The sequence below is a fragment of the Panthera pardus genome, unplaced genomic scaffold, assembly GCF_024362965.1.
Source record: "Panthera pardus isolate Hobbes unplaced genomic scaffold, ASM2436296v1 HiC_scaffold_12, whole genome shotgun sequence".
Taxonomy (NCBI): domain Eukaryota; kingdom Metazoa; phylum Chordata; class Mammalia; order Carnivora; family Felidae; genus Panthera; species Panthera pardus.
The window spans coordinates 60,690,584-60,712,901 of record NW_026526677.1 but is presented as its reverse complement, the minus strand read 5'-3'; the positions used below and the strand labels follow the sequence as shown (position 1 = coordinate 60,712,901).

General features: G+C 41.2%; 1 protein-coding gene across 4 annotated transcripts in view; it reads left to right on the top strand.

The window, feature by feature from the left end:
* Positions 1 to 22,318, top strand: part of PAK1 (p21 (RAC1) activated kinase 1) — a 154,683-nt gene that overhangs the window by 65,289 nt on the left and 67,076 nt on the right. The window contains exons 1-2 of one of the 4 annotated variants that reach the window (XM_019449917.2): positions 3,740 to 3,940; positions 21,225 to 21,432. In XM_019449917.2, the coding sequence (XP_019305462.1) occupies positions 21,243 to 21,432 (190 nt within the window). In that variant the 5' untranslated portion in view covers positions 3,740 to 3,940; positions 21,225 to 21,242. Of the gene's footprint in view, positions 1 to 3,739; positions 3,941 to 21,221; positions 21,433 to 22,318 lie in introns of those variants that run through there. The other 3 variants (XM_019449915.2, XM_019449918.2, XM_019449916.2) reach the window with 3 other exon arrangements.

The following is a 22,318-nucleotide window of genomic DNA, read 5'->3' as shown; positions in this document are numbered from 1 at the left end:
ATATCATATAGAATAGTTTCACTGTGTTAAAAGTGCCCAGGGTTCCACCTGCTAATCCTTACCCCAACCCCCTTCTAAACCCCTGGCAGCCACGGATATTTTTGCTGCTTTTATAGTTTTGCATTTTCCAAGAATATCATGCTTTTCAGCCTAGCTTTATATTTGACACTCTTTCACTTCAGGTTTTTCTGTGTCTTTTTGAGGTTTGAAAGTTCATTTCTTTTTATTGTTGAATAATAAACTGTTGTATGGATGTTTGTTTACCCATTGATCTATTGAAGGGTATCTTAGTTGCTTCGAAACTTTGACAATTAAGAATATGGCTGTAATAAATATTTGTGGACAAGGTTTTGTGTGGACATAAATTTTCAACACACTTGGATAAATTCCTAGGAGTGCAATTGCCAATTGTATGGTAAGCCTATACTGTATTTAGCTTTATAAGAAACTGCCAAACTGTCTCCCAAAGTGGCTGTTCCATTTTGCATTCCCATCAGCAGTGAATGAGAATCCTTGTTGCTGTATACTCACCCACATTTGGTGTTATCAGTGTTTTGGGTTTTGGCCATTCTAATAGGTATGTAGTTGCACCTCATTATTGTCCCTAATGACATATGATGCTGATTGTCTCTTCATATTCTCTATATCTTTGTTGGGGTGTCCAGATTATTTTATCCATTTTTTTTGATTGGGTTGTTTTCTTGCTGTTGAGTTTTAAGAGTTCTTTGTACATTTTGGATACAAGTTCTTTATCAGATATGTGTTTTGCCAATATTTTTTCAGTCTATGACTTGTCTTTCCATTTTCTTAATGGGTATCTTTTGCAGAAGTTGTACATTTTAATAAAGTCCAATTTACCAACTTTTTATTTTATGGATCGTGATTTTGCTGTTGTATCTGAAAAGTCATAACCAAACTCTTTTTATTTTTATTTTTATTTATTAGAGAGAGAGAGAGAGAGAGGGTGCAAGTGAATGAGGGGCAGAGAGATAGAATATCCCATTATGGGCAGAGAGACAGAGGGAGGAAAAGAGAGAGAGAGAGAGAGAGAGAGAGAGAGAGAGAGAGAGAGAGAGAGAGAGAAGTGGTGCTTACTTGGGACTCACGTTTTTACCCGAAGCAGGGCTGGAGCCAAGCGGGGCTCGAGCTCACCCAAAGTGGGGCTCGTGCTCACCTGATGTGGGACTCGAACTCACCAACTGTGAGATGACCTGAGCCGAAGTCAGATGCTTAATGACTGAGCCATCCAGGCGCCCTTCAGTGTATATTTTTAAAGTTTCCCAGGCAATTTTGATGCAAAGGGAGAGTTGAAAACCATCATATTAAAACCATAAACCATAAAGGTTGGTCCTGTTTACTGATGTTTCTATCCCTGGTGGCTTATACAAGATCTTAAGTAGTTATTGAATGAACAGGTGATGAATAGAACATGGGAGTATTTATCCTGGAGAAGAGAAGTGCGGGGACTTCATAGATTACCATAACATATATCTGAAAGCCTTTAATATTTGCTCTGAAGGATGTTTTCCAGGAGGCAGAATTGGAAGTTTACAGAGAGGCACCTGGCTGAATGTTAGGAAGCATTGTCTAATAGTGCTGTTTTCAAGGAAGCTGTCTGTACCTACATATATTTCAGCAGAACCTAGAAAACCATCTGTAAGAGGGGGGATGCTACATGGGGTGGAAAGTTGGGTAAGATCAGATGTTATGATTATTGATCATTACTTTGAAAAACTATGTCCAAAGCAGAAGACTGTTCCTGACTTTCATCAACTCTGTATACATTGATACAAGGGTATGGGGTTAAAGGAACATCCTAAAACGACTTTGAAGCTGAGTTCTCATGGTGTCGTAGGTCCCCCAGCCGGTGTTACTGACCAATTCTCTATAATGTGGGTGTCTTCAAGAAATTCCCTATCTCCTCCATCAAATTTGGGACTTCTGGTAAGTGGACTAGTATGGGTGCTCAGGGTCTGGGAAAGATGGAAGATACTTAACATAAGAGCTCTTTCTGTCCTCATGGAATTCTTTCCTTACATCCTTCTGCAGTTAAATAATTTGGCCACATTGAATGGAGGTGTAGACATCTGACAAGGAAAATGGATAAATACCATAAAATTTCTGTCTAGCATCCTTAAATTATTGATCAGGCATAATGCTGGTTATCTGCTCTTTGCTAGGCAGTAGGGATAGGGGTTATGGCAGTTGATCTAAAGATGACTAACATGGCAGAGAGAAGTAAAGCATAGGCTTAGGAGTCAGGCCAGAGTTGGGACAACTCAGCCGTTTTCTGGCTGTGTGGTCTTGGGGAAGTCACTCTCCTCTCTCATCCATTACATTCTATCTTTCACTAAGTTCTGCTGCAGCTTCTTCAAGCCATATCCTTAGAATATGCTTGTTTTGTTTCAGCTCGTCTTCCAATATATTAGTCAAAATCATTATTATCTTCTCTTGCCTGGAGTTCTGAAAGAACCTACTAGCTTGTTTTCTTGTTTCTATCATCCTCCCCTTTATTCTCCATTCAGCAATCAGTGATCTGTTAAAGATGTAAATTAGATCTCATTATTCTGCTTAAAATCACCCAAAGTCTTCTGATTGTTAAAACGGAACAAAACGCGAACTCCTAGTTCTGACCTGGAAGAGACCTTGCATAATCTGACTCCTGCCATATATCTCAAGAGCAGGGTGTAGAGGGGGGTAGTTAGTGGCATAATATTACCTCTTAGGGAGCATTTGGAAATGTATGAAGGCTTTTTTGTTTAATGTTAAATGATTGTGGGGGCACTGGTGGGGTTTAGGGGGTCTGGGCCAGGGTTAATGAATGTCCTGTAATGTGTTGCTCAGCTTAGGGCTCATTACAATGCCTGATTCACAATATGTGCTTAAGAAATACCTATTGTATGAAACCACGTTCTTCCTGGACCTCAGTTTTGACATGTGATTTGGTAGAGTGCCTACTTCATCGGGTTGTGGTGAGACAGACAAAACATTTTGTTTTTTTAAAAAATTCTTTTTAATGTTTATTTTTTGAGACAGAGTGAGTGGGGGAGGGACACACACACACACACACACACACACACACACACACACACAGAATCTGAGGCAGGCTCCAAGATCCCAGCTGTCAGCACAGAGCCAGTTGAGGGGCTTGAACTCACAGACTACTGGATCATGACCTGAGTCAAAGTACAACGCTTAACCGACTGAGCCACCCAGGTGCCCCTACACAAAACGTTTTGTAAAGCGTCTGGTACACAATAGCACTTAATAAATGGTAGCTGCTGCTGAGCTTTCTTTGCTTAGAAGCAGCTGTAAGTGCCCACCTAGAGTTTCCCCTCGGGCATTAGAATTAGAACCTGACACCTTGGTGGTATAGAGGCGTGGGTGCATCTCTTTCCCTGAAGGCTGATCTGATAAAATACCTGGTTTGACCTGAAGTGCCCTTGAGTCCTTGTACAGATGCAGAAACTAAGGTACAGAGCGGGTCTGGTTCTCTTCCTTGACTCTGGGGCTCACCCAGGACTCTGACAGGCCCTGGAAAGCCTAGCCCCAGCGAGAAATTACCTCCTGCTAGGTAGCGGGACTAGGTGGGGGAGAATAGCTGAGAGGGTGGGAAGGTAGCAGTCTCCCCGCCCTCAGAGCTTCTTCGGGGGAGAGGGAGGGAGAAGCGCCGTTTACTCCCGCCTCCTTCCCTCCCTTCTTCCCCCGCCCCTTCTGCTTCACCAACCCCGAAGCTGCGCCTTCGCTGAGCCTTGCGAGGGCGGGAGCGTGCTGCAACCGAGAGCGGGAGCTGGGGCGGCTGAGCTGCTGGGAGCTCGGCCCCAGCTGAGTAGAGCGGCGCGGGTGGAGCCAGGGCGTTGTGCCGCTAGCTGGGCGGGAGAGGTGCGGCTCTGCGACAAAAACAGTAGCCAGAGATGCCGGGGCCAGCTCCCCCCACCAGGTAATGCTGGCCCACCCTGGGGCACGCCCAGCTGGGCACTGCTGGGAGGGGGAGGGGTCTCCATTGGCTTCCGGGGAGTGGTGCCGCACAGACCGGTGGTTTTAGGGTCTCTGAAGGAAAGAGACTCTAAGTGAAAGGGCTGAGGGCGGAACCCTCAGATAGAGCCGGCCTAGGGCTAGGCCAGCACCTGGAATCAGCTCTGGCTAGGAAAGGTTGGGAAGGGGAAGCTGGTTTGGGGGAACTGCTGTGCCTCAGGAGCCGTTCTCCTTTGCTAACACCCTCTCTTTGGTGGTTTGGGTGATGCTTTCTTCTACCTTGGCTTAGGTGCTGGCCTGCTGGGACCCTGGGGGTTTTCTCTTGGGTGCTGGGGAGGGCCATTATATTATAAATAACCTGTTAAGAGGTGGAGTAAACCGGGAGATAGGAGACCCAGGCTGGTCCTGTTCCGGTAGCCTCTGTGGGCCTCAGTTTCCTTATCTACGCAGTGAAGAGCTTGATGTTCTTTTTGTAACTCTGGCTTCCCTAGACTGTAACTGCCTTTTGGAAAAGTAAGCTGGTTAAACCCTAGAATGGGCTGCAGAGATGTCCCCTTCAATCCTGTAGAAGACAGGGGAACTTGAGAGCAGGCCTTTGTATCCTGTCCTCCAGCCAGCCTTTTGGATGACATCTTGCTGGTCTGCTGAGGACCCAGAGACTTCATGGGCAAGGCAGAGGCTGATTATTTTAGTGTTGAGTGTAGGTATGTTGGATGTAGGGAGGTGGGGTTGGAAAGAAACAGGTCAAGGCATGTTAATGGTTTTTCTGTGAACTGGCCAGTGATTTGATACTTGAGTGTAAAGCTGCTTTAAAGTAGGCTATCTTTGGGGTGCCTAGGTGGCTCAGTCAGTGGAGTGTGTGACTCTTGATTTCAGCTCAGGTTGTGATCCCAGGGTCATGGAATCGAGCTCCGCATGGGGCTCAGTGCTGAGCCTGGAGCCTGCTTGAGATTCTCTCTCTCCCTCTATCCCTCTTCCCAGGTTGCTTGCATGCTCTCTCTCGTTCCCTCTAAAAAAATAAAATAAAATGTTAAAAAAAATATAAACTAGGCTATCTTTTCTGGAGCCCCCTCCTTACTCAGCCTAGTTAATGACAGACCTTGGGGGCTGTGCAATGTCTTACTCTGTATAATTCTTTCCTTCTTAATCATCTGGGACCAAGAAACACTAGGCCTGATACTAACTTACCTGGATGATTTTGATCCCCTACCTCCCCCCAGTTTTTCTGTGACTCTGCCTCCTTGTCTTCCTTGCCCCATTTTTCTATTTCCTACTCCTGTTCATTTTTCCTTCCCCTGTTTTTTCTCCTGCCCTCCATTTTCTTTCTTCTTCTTGCTCTCCTCATACTTCCCTTTCTTATCCTTTACCCTCCATAGCTAGTTTTTCCTTCCCTCTCTTGGGTCCTTCTCTTCTTGGTTAGGCTTTCTTCTCTTTTCCTTTTAGAACTGTTGGTTAAACTTTCTCATTATTAATAAACCTACTGGTTTGTATGGACCTTTTTGTGGTGTTTGAGGTCCAAACGCTCTCCGTTTCCTACCTATTTCCCTTACTTTGAGATTTCATCTACAAATTCTGTGCCAGTCTGTCTCCTTACTTCATCTGTGCCTTGCTTTGGGCCTGCCAATAAGCAATCTTTCTTCCAGGATTTGACCCCTACCTCCTTCCCAGAGGGGAGGGGACAGCATAGGGAGTAAGCAAGATGGAAAATGGACAGCTTGAAGACTAGAGTGGGAGTAGAACAAGGTGTCCAGTAGGGCTGGGCCCAGACTCTCTTTTGTGAGACAAGTGACTGGGAGAGGAAGAAAGGCTCTGTGGCAGCTTTCATTGTTGACCTGGAGGAAAAGAGGTGGACTTGTGAGCCAAGGGAAGAAGAGTGGATAGCAGGGATGGGGTAGAGGGAGGAGGGTGGGATACTGGAGAGAAGAACAATGGTCTTTTGAAGAAGAAGGTGGACTGGGAAAGTTAGGGGTTATTTGGAGGTTGAGGTAGGTATGGTGGGAAAGACTATAGTCTGGGAAAGAGGACCATATAGGTTAATTTCTTTCCCTCCGAAGGCCAGCTTTTTGGACTGTTTTGTTTCTCCTCAACAAACTCTTCTTGAGCAGTGTCCTCAAAGTAGGAGAAGTGAGAGAGGAAGCAGAGATAAGAAGACAAGGTTGCTATTTTCCTGGCACTCCCTGGGTAGACTATAATGTGGAATGCATATGTATACAAAAAGCTTTGAATACGACATCTATCATCACACATTCTCTGGATCATCTGTTCAGTGTTAGTTGTGGTGCCAGGTGCTGGGGATACAAAGATGGAAATTGGACTAAGTTGCTACCTTCCATTGCAGGTCAAGGAATATGGGTGTCTATAACCTCATGTGATAAGTATATGTGGCAGAAGCACAAGGGGCTATGATAACACAGAGGGAGGGAACTTTTTATTCAGCAAGTCAGTGGCAGAGATTGGACCTAAATTCAAGTCTTCTCTAAAGGTGGTATCTGTTCTTTTATGCCATGTTGTCTTCAGACCCTGTGTATGCAGTGTACAAAGAGTGTTCTTACATTTTCTTTTCTGGTGCTGGACTCAAGGTACTACTGAAATGAAAACAGAGCAGTTCCACGTGGTAGGTCACTGTGCCATGGCTAAACGCTCATTACCTTGGAAGGGAAACTGACTTGGTCCCTGTTAATTTCTCCTGGCTCTAGGCCACTTGGGTGAGCTTCCTCTATGAGTCATTTGCTGTCTTCATCCCCTTCCACACCCCTCTATTTTCTTAAATTCAATTTCTGGTGGGCTTTAGAGGCCAGAGACCTGATAGAGCTAGGCTAGGCATTTCACTTCCACTGGCCTCTGTAAAATACCTCACGGGGTTGGTGAAGATCAAATGAAATAATGAATGTGTGAAACTAATTTGTAAACTGTGAACTGATCTACAGATGTTACTGTGGTTATTTGTGAATGTATTTTCACCATGAAAAATGCTTAGATGCTATAGCATGAAAGAAATGCCTAGGGTTGCTCACTGACTGTTTTAAAACTGAGCCTCAATCTTTTTTTTTTTTTAATGTTTTATTTATTTTTGAGAGGGAGGGAGAGAGAGAGAGAATGAATGAGAGAGAATGAATGAGAGAGGATGAGCAGGGGATGGGCAGAGAGAGAGGGAGACACAGGAAGCAGGCTCCAAGCTCTGAGTTGTCAGCACAGAGATGGGCACAGGGCTTGAATTCGTGAACCGCAAGATCATGACCTGAGCCAAAGTCGGGTGCTTAACCGACTGAGCCACCCAGGCACCCCTCAATCTTTTTTTTAAAGATTATTTATTTATTTTGAGAGAGAGAGAGAGAGAGAGCTGGCACAAGTAGGGGAACAGCAGAGAGAGAGGGAGAGAATCCCAGGCTGTCTGCACAGAGCCTGATGCGGGGCTCAGTCTCACACGAATTGTGAGATTGTGATCTGAGCCGAAATCAAGAGTCTGACAAGTAACGGTAACCTACTGAGCTACCCAGGTGCCATGAGTCTCAATCTTTAATAACAAAGGAAAATGAGGGAGTTAGAATGAGGAGGATTTAGAGACTGACTGGTAATTGAACCCCATGCTAAAAACTGAAGTCAAGAGGTATAGTGATTTCTTTTAGGTCAAACAAATAGTAGGTGGCAAGTATAAAAGATACTATTTTTGGTGATGCCTTGTGATACAGGAAAAAAAAAAGAAGAGTAAAGAAAAGAAAGAAAGGAAGGTGGAGGGATTGAAAAGCAGACTGACCTCAGTTCAAATTTTGGTTCCACTACCTACTAACTACTTGGTTTTTAATCTCTCTAAGCTTCATATATAAAATTGAATATATTTATACCTACCTTGAAGAGTTACTGTAAAGCTTGAACATAATTATATAAAAAAGAAAAAAGTGTATAGTAGGCACTGAATAACTATGCTTGCAAAAATAAACTCTTAAGTTGTCTTCTTAAGAAAGCCTTCCTTGGGCACCTGTTGGGATGAGCACTGGGTGTTGTATGGAAACCAATTTGACAATAAATTTCATATTAAAAAAAAAAAGCCTTCCTTGACTCCAGGGCTATTAAGGGCCCTTCTTTGGGATTCATGAAGCACTCACGTTCTTCCTCTCACCACTGACAGTGGCACTTACCATGTCATGTCATACTGTCATTGCGGTTTATGTATCTGCCTATCCTATTAGTATGTGACTATTTGGAGGGTAGAGACAGGGTCTAGTAAATCTTGGTGTCTACTTTTGCTGAGCCCTATTTAGTTGCTAAGTATATATTAGTAAACACAAGGCTTAGTTGCTCCTTTGTGCAGCTTTCTGTTTATTGATGGAGATGTATAATAAATAAGCAAATACAATTAAAATTTATCATAGATGCTGTGAATACCAAGAGTTTCATTTATTCATGTTAGGTTTAGGTACTTATAAGAAATACAGGTGGAATTGTCTAACAGATGTTACTAATCTGAAAGAGAGCTTTTGGGCTAAAGATAGAAACTTGGATAACATCAACATATAGGTAATATATAAAGCCATGGGAATGGATGAGATCATCTAGATGAGAATGTAACATATGAAGAAAGGAGGTTTCTAACCTTGGACATGTCGAGGATAGCTAGGAAGAGTCTGCAAAGGAGATAGGAGTACACAAAAAGAAGGAGAAGCAGGTGAATGCTGCAGAGAGATTGAGTAAGGTGAAGACAGAATAGTAACCATTTGATTTGGCAACATGGAGATGATTGGTAATCTTGACTACTTTTGGTGCAATAGTAGAATATTACTTGGCAAATAGAAGAGGAGGAAGTGGAGATAGTATAAATAGACAATTCTTTTGAGAAGCTGTGCTATGAAGGGCAACAAGAAATGTGTGATGTTTTGAGGAAGATGTTGGTGTCTTTGAATGGGAGACACTATAACATGTTTATATTCACTCAGTATTCTCAGAACAGGCCAAAAATTTAGAGATCATCTTGATTTTTCCTTTTTTCTCACATCCAATCTCTAAATAAACCATTTGGCTCCACCTTCAAAATATCTATCTTTGCTTATACTGCTGTATACTGACTGCAATCCATTAAGGCATCATCAGTTTCTACCTGGACTATTATAATAATTTCTTAATGGTCTCTTTACTTTTCCTTTGCTCCCCTGCAGTCTGTTCTCTGCAACCAGAGTGGTTTAAACATAAATCAGAACACTACTCAAAACTCGTTAGTATCTTCTCATGCTTGACACAGAATTCAAACTTACTGTTTGTGGGACTGTAAAGTCCTACATAATCTGACCCCTGGCTATATCTCTAATCTTAGTTTTCTGCCATGCTTTTCCTGGTTCAGTAAACTTTTGTCTTGCTGTCCTTTTTGCTGCCCTACATGCCCCCAAATAGTCTCATCTAGGACATTTGTACTTACTGCTCCCTCTGCTTAAAATGCTTCCAGGTATTACTAAGATTAGTTGTCTCATTTATTCAGGTCTTAAGTGTCTCTTCCTCAGAGAAGCCTCTCCTGATCATCTCGTCTTACATACCACCCATCCCTGTTCCTCTCCATATTCACATGTATTACTCTTTAATTTCCATTATGGATTTGACATTGCATATTTATTTGCTTAATTTTTTGTCTGCTTCTTTTACTAGTTCATAGAATTCACAAACACGGGGACTTTGTCTTATTCAGCTAGAGTAGTACTGGGATAATGTAGATGCTTGATAAATATTTGTTGAATGACTGAATATATCTAAAAAAGAGAGGGAGTGGGGGAGAGAGACTGATTAATTGATTGGTTGATTAATGTAGCTGAAAGAGATCATTCCAGGTGAGAGGGAGTGCAAGTAAAAGAGTAGAGGGAAAAGAGAGAATGGCTTTTGATGGGAGTAGGAACACTTCCTTCATTGTAACTGGGTGATGCAGGTGCAGACAGGCACATAGATTTGGGAGTGGGAAGATGGAATTCTCCTGCAAAGATTTCTATTTTCTCACAGAAGGTGAGTTCATCAGCAAAGGGGAAAGGGTGAGTGGGAAGCCCAACTGAGTGCTCATTTGAGGCAAGGTAATCATATGTAGGGAGGTATTCATAATTTTCAAGTGAAAGCAGTCAATCAGGCAATGTTCTCTAGGACATTCAACTGCTTCAGTATAGAGACATTTGGGAGGGAGTTCAGGTATGCCAAAGCTGAGATTTTTCCAGTTGAATTTTGGAAAGGGAGAGGAGGCAAAGGGATTGATTGTTTTGTTTTCTGTGTGTCATGTGTGTGTTTTAATCAGATTTGTTTAGATTGATCAGATTTATTTAAAGTATATATGTACAGTGAAAGCCTGTTATAAGCTGTCTTATTGTCCTACAGATTTTACTGAGAACCAGTCATCATTTGCCTGTAATTAATATCTTTTTTTGAGAGAGAGAAAACATGCGTGCACAAATGGGGGAGACAGAATCTTAATTAAGCAGGCTCCTCAGCCAGCACAGAGCCCGAGGCAGGGTTTGATCTCATGTCTCACCATGAGATCGTGACCTGAGCTGAAATCAAGAGTTGGATGCTCAACTGACTGAGCCACCCAGGCGCCCCCTGTAATTAATATCTTAAGTCTCAGTTCATTGGCCTCTACCCCAGTGTTAACAGGCTCCTATGGTAATATGACTGTGATACCATTGTGAACTTTGAGCACATTGTAGCGTATTTAGTAAATTCTAATTCCCCTTACTTTTTCCTTTTTTTTTATTGTGGTAAAATGTATATAACATAAAACTTACCATACTAACTATTTTTAAGTGTACAGGTCAGTGGCATTAAATACATTCACATTATTATGCAACCATCACCAGCATTCATCCTAGAACTCTTTTTATTTTACAAAACTGAAACTCGGCCTGTTAAACAGTAACTCTCCATTTCGCCTCCCACCAGCTTCTGGCAGCCACCATCATACTTTTTATCTTTATGATTTTGACTACTCTAAAGATCTCATATTATTGGAATCATATAGTATTTGTCTTTTTGTGATTGACTTATTTAACTTAGCATAGTGTTCTCAAGGTTCATCCATATTGTAGCATGTTACAGAATTTCTGTCCTTCCCTGAATAATATTTGAGTGTATGTGTATACTACATTTTGCTTATCTGTTCATCTGCCAATGGATCCTTGTATTGCTTCTACATTTTAGCTATTGTGAATAATACTGTTATGGACACAGGTGTGCAAATGTCTCTTTGAGACCCCATTTGTGTGTGTGTCTGTATACCCAGAAGTGGAATTGCTGGATCATATGGTAATTCTATTTTTAATTTTTTGAGGAACCACTACACTATTTTCCATAGTGGCTGTACCATCTTACATTCCCACCAGCAGTGAGCAAGGGTTCTAATTTCTCTACATCCTCACCAATACTTGTTGGTTTCTCTTTTTTTGATAGTAGCCATCCTAATGATGCAAGGTATTATCTCATTGTAGTTTTGACTTGCATTTTCCTGATGATTAGTGATGTTGAACATTTTTTCATGTGCTTATTGGCCATTCCCATACCTTTTTTTTGAAAAATGTCTATTCAGATCCTTTGCCCACTTTTGAATTGAGTTGTTAGGATTTTTGTTGTTGAGTTTTAGAGGACTGATGGGTTTTGATGTTTGAGTGATTTTTATGGACTGTAATTAAGGAAAAAGAGAAGTGAAGGCTGGAGGTACTAATGGATAGTGGATTAGAGCTCAATAGAAAGTCTAGGAATTGTAGTAGAACTTCTTGAGCAAGTGAGCTGCATGGCTTGGAGATTGTGTTAGAGTATATATGATTCATTCCAGATATTGGAGTTGATGCACATTTTGGTGATAAGGTCTAGGGTGTGATCATGGGAGTATTGGCCAGCTTGGACTGGAGGTCTGCAATTGAAATGGCCAGAGTGTTGGAATGGTTATCATTGTGGCTGTAAAAGTCACCTAGAATGATAACTAGAGGGGTACAGAAGAAGACTGATCAAGGAACTATAAAGCCTTTGAGTGAGGTGACCGGGAAGTGAGTATTAGGCAGGACGGAAGTGTGATAGCAACCAGTGGAGGCTGCTCAAAGGAAAGAGGTTTTTACAAGGAGAAAGGAATTGTTTGGAAATAGCTCTGAAAAGTTAAGGACAACACTGATACGTTGGGTATGAGAGAGAAAATAGCTTCCAGTTGAGAGGGCTGCTGAAGTCTCTTTTTTAGGTGATAGCCAGGTTTCTTTTAAGAAAAGGAGGCAAGGGGAGTTAGCCCATGACAAATGGGAAGATACAGAGGAAATAGTGAAAGGGATCCAGAATTAGGAGGGAGTGAGGAATTTGATGAGATTAGAGGGCATACAGAAAAGGTAGGGGACAAGATTTTGGGTGATTGAGGATGACTGAAGTAAATGGACACTGGAAGCTTGATTGACTTAGTCCTGATTATCTTTTAGAGGAGAGAGGGCAGTCCACTTTTAAGCTGTGGTTCTTAACACTTCCAAGAGAAAAATGTTCCTTTGAGGCAGCATGTGGCAGTGTGGGAAATCACAGGATATGTTTAGGCAGAGATTGACTAGAAGGTCATCCATGTAAGAGGCAGCTGAGTAGATTTCATTGTTCCTTGGGTGGTTGAACCAGATGGCCATATAGGTTCCTTTCAGCTCTCAGATTGTATGGGCCTCAGGTTTCAGTGATGATTTTCTTAGTTCAGGGCATCCATTGTGAAGTCTGATGGTTTGAAGCTTATCCTTAACTGTTGAGAATAGCTTAACTGGAACTGCAGGTCAGGAATTTCCCAAGATGGTAGGGAGAGGTATCAGACCTTTGCTACTAGTTTCTGCAGGTAACTCTAGTGGCTATCTGCACAGGTGGTAGAAGTGAGGAAGATATGTAGATCTGATTGGTGAGAGGAGGGAAGGGTGAAGGTACATGGCTGCCTTAAGTCTGTGACTCCAAATCTCTCTGCCTTTTCCATTTCATTTTGCTGCATCTCATACCTCTCTGATTCCAGGTATAGTCCTTTGTTCATTTTGTCTCAAACTATAATTAGTGTAGAAAGAGAGTGTTTTTAAGAGAATCAGAATAATCAGAGGCTCATCATGTCCTCATTATTTCATTGAGTGATCTTAGGGAAATTTCATACCCCTATGGGTTTCAGGTTCCCAGCTATAAAATAAAGGTTTGGAACTGGCTGATTTTTCATGATCCTTCTAGCGCCTATGTTTTTTTCTTGTAAACAAGGCATGCTTAGTCTGTGAACCTTTGCTAGTTACCTCATGTGTGCCAGGTTTGTGCTGGGTGGGACTTGGAGAATAGAGATTAATCAGACTCAGTTTTGTCCTTTGGCTTGTTCATAGTCTGGTGAGGTTATTATGATTATATGGAAACTGCTGCATAGAAGTATGTATAAAATGGTATTAAATTTTGGGGAAAGGATAGAAGTAGGGGGGTTTCTATGAAGGTTTCATAGAGAAAGTGAATCAAGCTGGGTATTGAAGAATGAGTAGGAGTTTGCTTGGCAGACAAGTTGGGACATTTAGGCAGAGAGAACAGTGTGGGCAAAGGCAGGGGCATGAAAGAATATCGAGTTGGAATGAACAAGTTTAGGGAATAATAGAGATGAAACTAGAAAGATGAATGGGGGATAAGAATGGATATTTATCTATTTTGTGCCAGGTAGCATGCTAGGTGCTTCTCTCTATATATGCTTTTTAAGTTCTCATACCTGTATAAAGTACATAGTCTTATGTGTATTTTACATGAGAGGAAACTGAGGGTCAGAAATTAAAGTAGCTTTCCTAACAGCCCAGAAACAGCCTCCACAGTTTTCCTCTCTGCTACTTCAGCAGTTGCTTTCTTGTTGCTAAACCAGAACAAGTGGCTGGAGGCTGCATAGCGGGAGTGCCTTTGACGTGTCAGAAGGACATCCCTCAGCAAATTCAAGACTGCAGCATTCCAGGCTCCTGCCAAAGAAAGCCTCCTGGCACAATTTAATTAAAGATCAGATTCTCATAACCAGGTGTCAAGGGCATGCAGTACTCCCCAGTTCTGGGTGGAGTGTTGGTCATGCCAGTCTCAGCTGCTTTGAGTTGTTGACTGACAGATGTGGTTAATATATGGAATAGGTTTTATTTTCTCTTCTTCCTTTCTCTCTTTCATTTTAAATAATGGCCTGAGGGATTATTAGAGGTTATCTAGCCCATTCCTTTGTTTTTAGAGTGAACAGTGACATGTGGTGTAGTTGAAAAAGAGGTGGTCCTCTGGTCACACAGACTACATTTCAGATCCCCGCCTCTGTTGGCTCTGGGTGACTGGCACCATCTCTGACATTTTGCTTCTTCTGACTTGTTCACTGTTTTATCCCCAGCACCTAGCACAGCCTGGCAGACAGTAGGTGATGAGTAAATATTTGCATGAATGAATGAGAAAAATGATACCAACCAAATAGATTTCCATGTTTTCTGTAAACTCCAAAGTGTTTTAGAATGTTACTGGTTATTAAACTGTCAGTGTCAAATGATGGCTGAAATCCTATTTGCAAAGATAGTTAGTTCAAGAGGTTTTGCAGGGACACTGGTTTTTAGAATTTTAGCAACCCTGTTAGGCAGTTCAGAGGACTCTTCTAAACTCCAAGTCCCATTGTGTGAGCTCAAGTCAGCACAGAGTCCTCTGTGCAGACAGATGGCAGCTGGTCCCCTCCTCCAGGCAACACCTCTTTTTTCATTGTCATCTCTCCACAGCCTTTTTAAATCAAGTGTCATCTTTTATTTTTAACACGGGACATTCATTGCATGGATCTAGAACTGCTTAGAAGGGACCATTTTTCTGACCAGTGCTGTATGTGTTACAGAACATAAAAGGCTCTCTGTGATCACTGTGTCCTACTTTTTCATTTTCATGTTGTGTTCTACCACAGTGTACTCTCACGGTTGCTATTCCTGTGGTCTGGGATGCACTTGCCTTTATCATTCTCTGTCAAAATCATCCATTTATTTATTGACTGTTTTGTTTGGTTCAGGTACTATACCAATGCCTGGGCCTATTTTACACCAGTTAAATCAGAGCTCAGCATTGGTATCCATCCCCCCAACTTTTTATTAGGAGAAATTCCAAAAGTACAGCAAAGTTGGAAGAATTTTACAGTGAATACATGTATACCCACCACCTAGATTCTTCTGCCATTAACATTTTCAAGTATTTGCTTTATCACATTCATTATAAGTTATATATGGACAAGTATATCACATCCCTGTGTTCATTCATTAATCCATCTTATTTTTTTAAATGCATTTCAAAGTAAATTGCAAATATTAGTGTACTTCCCCCTAAGTACTTTGGCTGGTGCTTTAAAAAGCTCATAGGGGGTTCTAATAATCCAGAGTCAAAGACCACCAGTCTGACCTGTTTATTCTTTAAGCCCCTCCTTTTAACATCACCTCTTCTATGAAGCCTTGCTGATCACCTAAATTCAATATAGTCTTTCCTTTTTGTGTCTTCTGACATTTTACTGCTTATCCTGCTCTTACAGCACTATTCACAAGTGGCCTGGCATTGTGCTTTTCTAGATCCTGTCTATCTTGCTTACTAGACTGTGAGAACCTCTAGAGTTAGATCATATTCCTTTATTTATCTCTGTGTCCCTGGTTTCCAACATGGCAGCTTATATGTAAGTACTCAGTAAAAATTTATTGATTTGAATTGTACTTAAATGAAGAATCTGCAGTGATAGCAAAAGGTGTCCATAACTTTCACATGCTTAGCCTCATGGAAGACATTAGTAAATATCAATCACATCCAGCCCAAACATGTTTATATTGTTGTATATTTGCCATTGGCTAGATTTGACTTACCTAAATCAAGAGTAGCAGAATTCAGGTCAGAAAAGGTACGAAGGGGCAGGGCGCCTGGGTGGCTCAGTCTGTTGAGTGTGGAGCCTGTGAGTTTGGAGTCTGCTTGGGATTCTCACTCTCTCCCTCTTCTGCTTGTGTGCTGTCTGTCTCTTTCTCTCTCTCTCAAACCAACCAAACAAACATTAAAAAAAAGAAAAGTTACAAAGGCGCTACAGTTACGTCAGGTATATTTGGAAAATTGTTTGGCAGAGTCTGAAAACATTGGAACCCCCACCTTTAAATTGCTGTGTGATCTTAAGCAATTTCATTCTGTGTTTTGGACCTCAGTGTTCCTATCTGTTATATGAGAGGGTCAGATTAGGTGGCTTCTAAGGTTGCTTCTGGCTTTGGTGTTATGTGTATCTTGGCTCTTTATACTGTGGCTGTGGCATCCAGATGTGATAAAGTGGAAGGAAGTAGCGGTTGGTGTGCACACTTCTTCCCTCAGTCCCTGTCCAGTTTCATCTAGTATGTAAAGTACCTTACACATAGTGGCTACTTGAAAAGTGTTTTCTTCCCCTTCTTTCTGCCCAAGCACGATGTCTTTATGCTTTTTATGGCAAAGGAGACATCAAATCACTTCCCTTCCTTCGTTGCCTTCTTGACCAGTATCTGTCTAGTGACTACATAGTGGGAAACAACAGATTGCCCCTCATAGGTGAAGGGACTTTTATTAGAATTGTAGCTAGTAAATAGCAGAGCTAGGACTTAAATCCAGGTCTCTTGATTTTAGCCTCCAGTCATCTTTTTATTATATCGTCCTACCAATGGCCTTTTTGAAACTTCACAGTGATCCTGCATGTATTATAGAGCCATTCAGTTGATTCATAATACTTAAGTATAATTAGTTTCTCATAAATTATTAGGCTCCCTAAGCCTCTGGGGTATTGGTAAAATGTGGTCAGTCTATCTTTCCCCCTCTGTATTACCAGTTTGTTCTCTAGGATGGGTAGAAGGGTGCCATCTGAATGATCATTCTAAATGTTGGCCTTGAACCTAGCTTTATACTGCAGCATGTCAGAAGGCATGGGCTTGTTATCCTCCCAGATCTTTGGCCTGCACAGACTGTTAGAAGATTTAAGATGTGTTTGGTCTCCTTATTTAAGAGTTGAGTATGCTTTTCCTTTCTCCCCTCAGGATTGATGTTTTGGACTTGTTTTCCTGTAAAAAAAAAAAAAAGAAAAGTTTAAAATGGCATAGTTTTTAAACATGTGCCAGTTATGGTCCTGAATGTAGATGGACAAAATGACCAGTGAGGGGATCTATGAAGTGTAAAGAGAGTAAAGACTGGTGGAGGAACCATAGGAAAAGACTGCTTGGAGGGCTGCAGGGAAACTGGAAAGTAGTATAGAAACATTAAGTCCAAGTAAGTTCAGAGGGAAGGATCAGGAAGATATAAAATTGTGTTCTGTGAGTGTAGTTGAAGGTACTGACAGTGTTTAGCATTGAGAAAATAGATTTGGGGGGTTTTGAAAGATGTTTTCAAGTATCTAAAGTCCAGTCTGGGGAAGAAGCAATAGACTTTTTGGAATAGCTGTGAGGTAAGATTTAGGACTAACAAATAGAAGTAGTTTTTATTTATTCATTTATTTGTTTACTTGCTCTTTGTTCATTTGTTCAACAAATCTTTATTGAGTATTCTTCTTATTTAAAAAAATTTTTTTAATGTTTTTTTTTAAATTTATTTTTGAGACAGAGAGAGACAGAGCATGAGTAGGGGAGGGGCAGAGAGAGAGGGAGACACAGAATCTGAAGCAGGTTCCAGGCTCTGAGCTGTCAGCACAGAGCCTGATGCAGAGCTCGAACTCACGGACTGTGAGATCATGACCTGAGCTGAAGTCGGACGCTCAACCGACTGAGCCACCCAGGTGCCCCTATTGAGTTTTCTTTTTTTTAAATTAATTTATTTAAATTCAAGTTAGTTAACATACTGTGTAGTATTGGTTTCAGGAGTAGAACTCAGTGATTCATCACTTATGTGTAACACCCAGTGCCCATCACAAGTGCCCTCCTTAAAACCCATCCCCCATCTAGCCCATCCCCTGCCCATCTCCCCTCTAGCAACTTTTAGGTTGTTCTGTATTTAACAGTCTCTTATGGTTTGCCTCCCTCTCTGTTTTTATCCTATTTTTCCTTCCCTACCCCTATGTTCATCTGTCTTGTTTATTAAATTCCACATATGAGTGAAATCATATGATATTTGTCTTTATCTGACTGACTTACTTCGCTTAGCATAATACACTCTAGTTCCATCCATGTTGTTACATATGGCAAGATTTCATTCTTTTTGAATATTCTGTTCCAGACCTGGTGTTGAGGATTGAGAAATAAATATGACTGAATTTTCTTCTTTTTTTTTTTAACGTTTACTAACTTATTTTGAGAGAGAGCGTGTGTGCACCCATAAGCAAGGAAGAGTGAAGAGAGACAGAAAGAGAGAATCCCAAGCAGGCTCTGCACTGTCAGTGTAGAGGCTGACACAGGGCTCCATCTCAGCTGAAATCAAGAGTCCCAAGAGTCCAAGGCTTAACTGACAGAACAGTTTTTGTTCATAGCATCCAAGCATCCTTGAACTTTGTTCTTGAGGAGTTCATAGTCTCAGTCTGGCAGAGGAGGGAGTGTATGGGGAGGAAATGTCTAAACAGATAATTGCAATGCAGTGTGAAATAGATAGAACTTAATATAAGTAAGAACTCTAAATGAAGTGACCAAAGATAGAATAGGCTGTCTTTTGAGACTGTAGATTTCCTAAAATTGGAAGTTTTCAAGCATAGGCTGGGTGACCTAGGCTGGAATGTGGTACAGAGGATTCAAACATTGTATTCCAACAACAGATTTTAGGTTTTAATAATTTGGAATCATTTTGAAAATGGAGGGCTGGGGCGCCTGGGTGGCTTGGTCGGTTAAGCGTCTGACTTCGGCTCAGGTCATGATCTCACGGTCCGTGAGTTCGAGCCCCGTGTCGGGCTCTGTGCTGACAGCTCAGAGCCTGGAGCCTGCTTCCGATTCTGTGTCTCCCTCTCTCTCTGACCCTCCCCCATTCATGCTCTGTCTCTCTCTGTCTCAAAAAAAATAAATAAACGTTAAAAAAAAATTAAAAAAAAAGAAAATGGAGGGCTGCCCCTGAGAATTCTCCAAGTATGGTGAAAGAACTGAGAAATGAAGAAAACCCTGTATCAAAAAGGGTGATGAAGCCTTTCTTGGCATAATCTTGGGCTATAGCCCTCAAAGGGAGTTACATTCAATGAAACTGTTGGCTGAAGGACCAGAAAGGCAGGAAGGGCCTGCTTAGGCTATCAGGTAGCTGTGGGGAGTGTAATTTTGGAACTGGCAGTCCAGAGTAGGAAAGTACACTTGAGAACTGAGCCTGTGGAAATTCTCTTTGGGGGAGCTGAGGGACTTGAGTTGGGGCTGGAAGGGAAAGCAAAGGCAAATCTGCAAAGTGAAGCTGGAACAAATGGATAAAAAGCACACTACCCAGAGAGTTAGTATAGATTAATAAGATTGTCCTTGCTTATTTGATTTCTTAAGTAAGGAGCAGTTGGTTTGCCAGAGGTAGGTGAGGATGAATTACACAAAGAGGTAAAGCTTGAATTTGGCCCTGAAAGATGAGTAAGATTTTTATCAGTCAGAGGAGGGAGAAATCATTGACAAGAAGCATTGGCAGGAGGGTAAGAAACTACTTGGCAAATCAGGAGAATAGAGGTTTCTAAGGTACAGTTTGAATGTGGGCTGTGTCCGGGTGTGATGGCTTAGTTTGTAAGGAACTTTAGCTTTTGTGATGGATTTTAAAGTAGAGGAGTGCTGTATTTTAGATCACTGATGGCATGTGGAGAAATAATTAAAAGACAAAATGGATGCAGGTGATCATTTAGTTCTGCATTTATTAGAAAATGTAAAAAAGATTCAATTTTGTTCATAGTATTTATGTAATTGGCATCTACAGCCGTGGTATTCAAATCTGGCTGGCATTGGGATCACTAAGTCTTAAAATTATAGAATTTGGACCATAACCCAGTCATACTAAATCACAATTTGTGGGGGTCAAAACAGGGCATCTATATTCCTAAAAAGCTTGTGATGATTATTATGTTGGTTTATGTTTGTTTGTTTGTTTTTTAATTAGAAACGTTCGTCTCTAAAACATTGTTGTATTTTACTCCACGGAACTTATATTCTTAATGTTTATTTATTTTTGAGAGAGACAGAGACAGAATGCGAAGGGGTTAGGGGCAGAGAGAGAGGGAGACACAGAAGCAGAAGCAGGCTCCAGCCTCTGAGCTGTCAGCACAGAGCCCGACGTGGGGCTCCAACTCACGAGCTGTGAGATCATATCCTGAGCCAAAGTTGGACGCTCAACTGACTGAGCCACCCAGGCGCCCTTCAGAATGTATATTCTAAGTAGTCATGGTTAGAGATACAATTTCTACTGTAACCTAGAAGAATAATGAGAGACTTTATTAATTGTGGACACATTCATGCCTGTCCATTGTCAAGGACACTTACTTATTTAAGGTAAAAACACCTATCTTCATTAAAACTATTGGTACCATGATAGGAATTCCCCTTTAAAGATTTTATTCCTTCCCTTTACCAGAAGCATTGGAGATTACCAGTAAATTCAACACCGTATATGACAAGATGGTTACTGCATTGGCCATCATGTGTTTAGAACCAGGTCAAATTTACTGGAGAGATGATCTAGGCCAAGGGGGCTAGAACTCCCCCTTCAACAAAGTTTTCCTGAAAAGGACTGGATAAATATTTTAGGTTTGTGAGCGTATAGTTTCTATTGCAACTACTCAACTCATTGGAATGTGAAAGATGCCATAGACAATATGTAAATGAATGACTGTGTTCCAATAAGACTATTAACAAAATTGGCAGCTTTACTGACTTTTGATGTAGTGATACAGTCCATTCTAGAGAGGGAACATGATTTCCTAAAGCTACAGAATTAAAGGTTGGCAAAGAGTTACTATGTAGAATGCTGTTAGCAGTTTTATTTAATGAATGAATAAATGGAACCCAAGTGGTTAAGAAATTCTTCTAAAGCTAGTAAGTGGCACTGGGATTCACACTTAGTTTGGGATTCATATTTTAGCTGGGCCAAATTTCTGCCTTTTAAATGACATCATGGTGGTTCTCTGTGCTCTCCAGTGCCTTAGAGAAAAACAAGAACCTTGTGAATTTTCAGCAGTGCTTGGCACAGAGTAGGTATTACATCTTTGAGTATTGTTGACTGAATCAGACAGCAGTAGTTATGGTGTGCAGTGGAAGGATTTGAGCTGGGCCCTGGAGGATGGGTTGTATAGTTTGGACTTAAAAAATTTTTTAATATATATTTCCTTTAGCACGAAAATGATAAAAGAGTTATTTTGTTCTCTCTGATTCCAGTAGCTGCTGGTGGTGGTGACGATGTCAAATAACGGCCTAGACATTCAAGACAAACCTCCAGCCCCTCCGATGAGAAACACCAGCACTATGATTGGAGCTGGCAGCAAAGATGCTGGAACCCTAAACCACGGTTCCAAACCTCTGCCTCCAAACCCAGAGGAGAAGAAAAAGAAGGACCGATTTTACCGATCCATCTTACCTGGAGATAAAAGTACAGTATTTCATTTTTCTCATCATTTGTGTACTCTGTTTATTTTTCTTTTGCTTTTTTTGTTTATTTATTTATTTTATTAAATATAATTTATTGTCAAATTGGTTTCCATACAACACCCAGTGCTCATCCCAACAGGTGCCCTCCTCAATGCCCATCACTCACTTTCCCCTCCCCCTCCCGCCATTCAACCCTCAGTTTGTTCTCAGTATTTAAGAGTCTCTTATGGTTTGCCTCCTTCCCTCTCTGTAACTTTTTTTTTTCCCTTTCCCCTCCCCCTTGGTCGTCTATTAAGTTTCTCAGGATCCACCTATGAGTGAAAACATATGGTATGTGTCTTTCTCTGCCTGACTTATTTCACTTAGCATAATACCCTCCAATTTGTATACTTAAAACAATTTTTTTTGTAACCTAGATAAAAGATCTCTCCTTTCCTTGACTTAATTTTCCTTTAATGCCTTTTCTCCCCTTAAATACTTCCTTTGTCTTTCTTTCCTAACGTGGCTGAAGTCAAATAGAAAATAGACTTATTTTTATATTTTATTAACTATATCTGAACAAAATTCTAAGAAAATAATTATTCTGTTACCAGAGTTTGGACAATCTAACACCAAATATTTACTTATTTTTTAAGTAAGTGATTAAACTTTTATGAACTCACAAAATATAAGAAATACTGGAATGTCTTCATTTGTAAATTTTTTTTGTAAATATTTATTTATGTTGAGAGAGAGAGAGAAAGAGAGAGAGAGAACATGAGTAGGGGAGGGACAGAGAGAGGGAGACAGAGGATCAGAAGCAGGCTCTGTGCCAGAGCCTAACACAAGGCTCAAACTCACCAACTGTGAACCATGACCTGAGCCAAAGTAGGAAGCTTAACTGACTG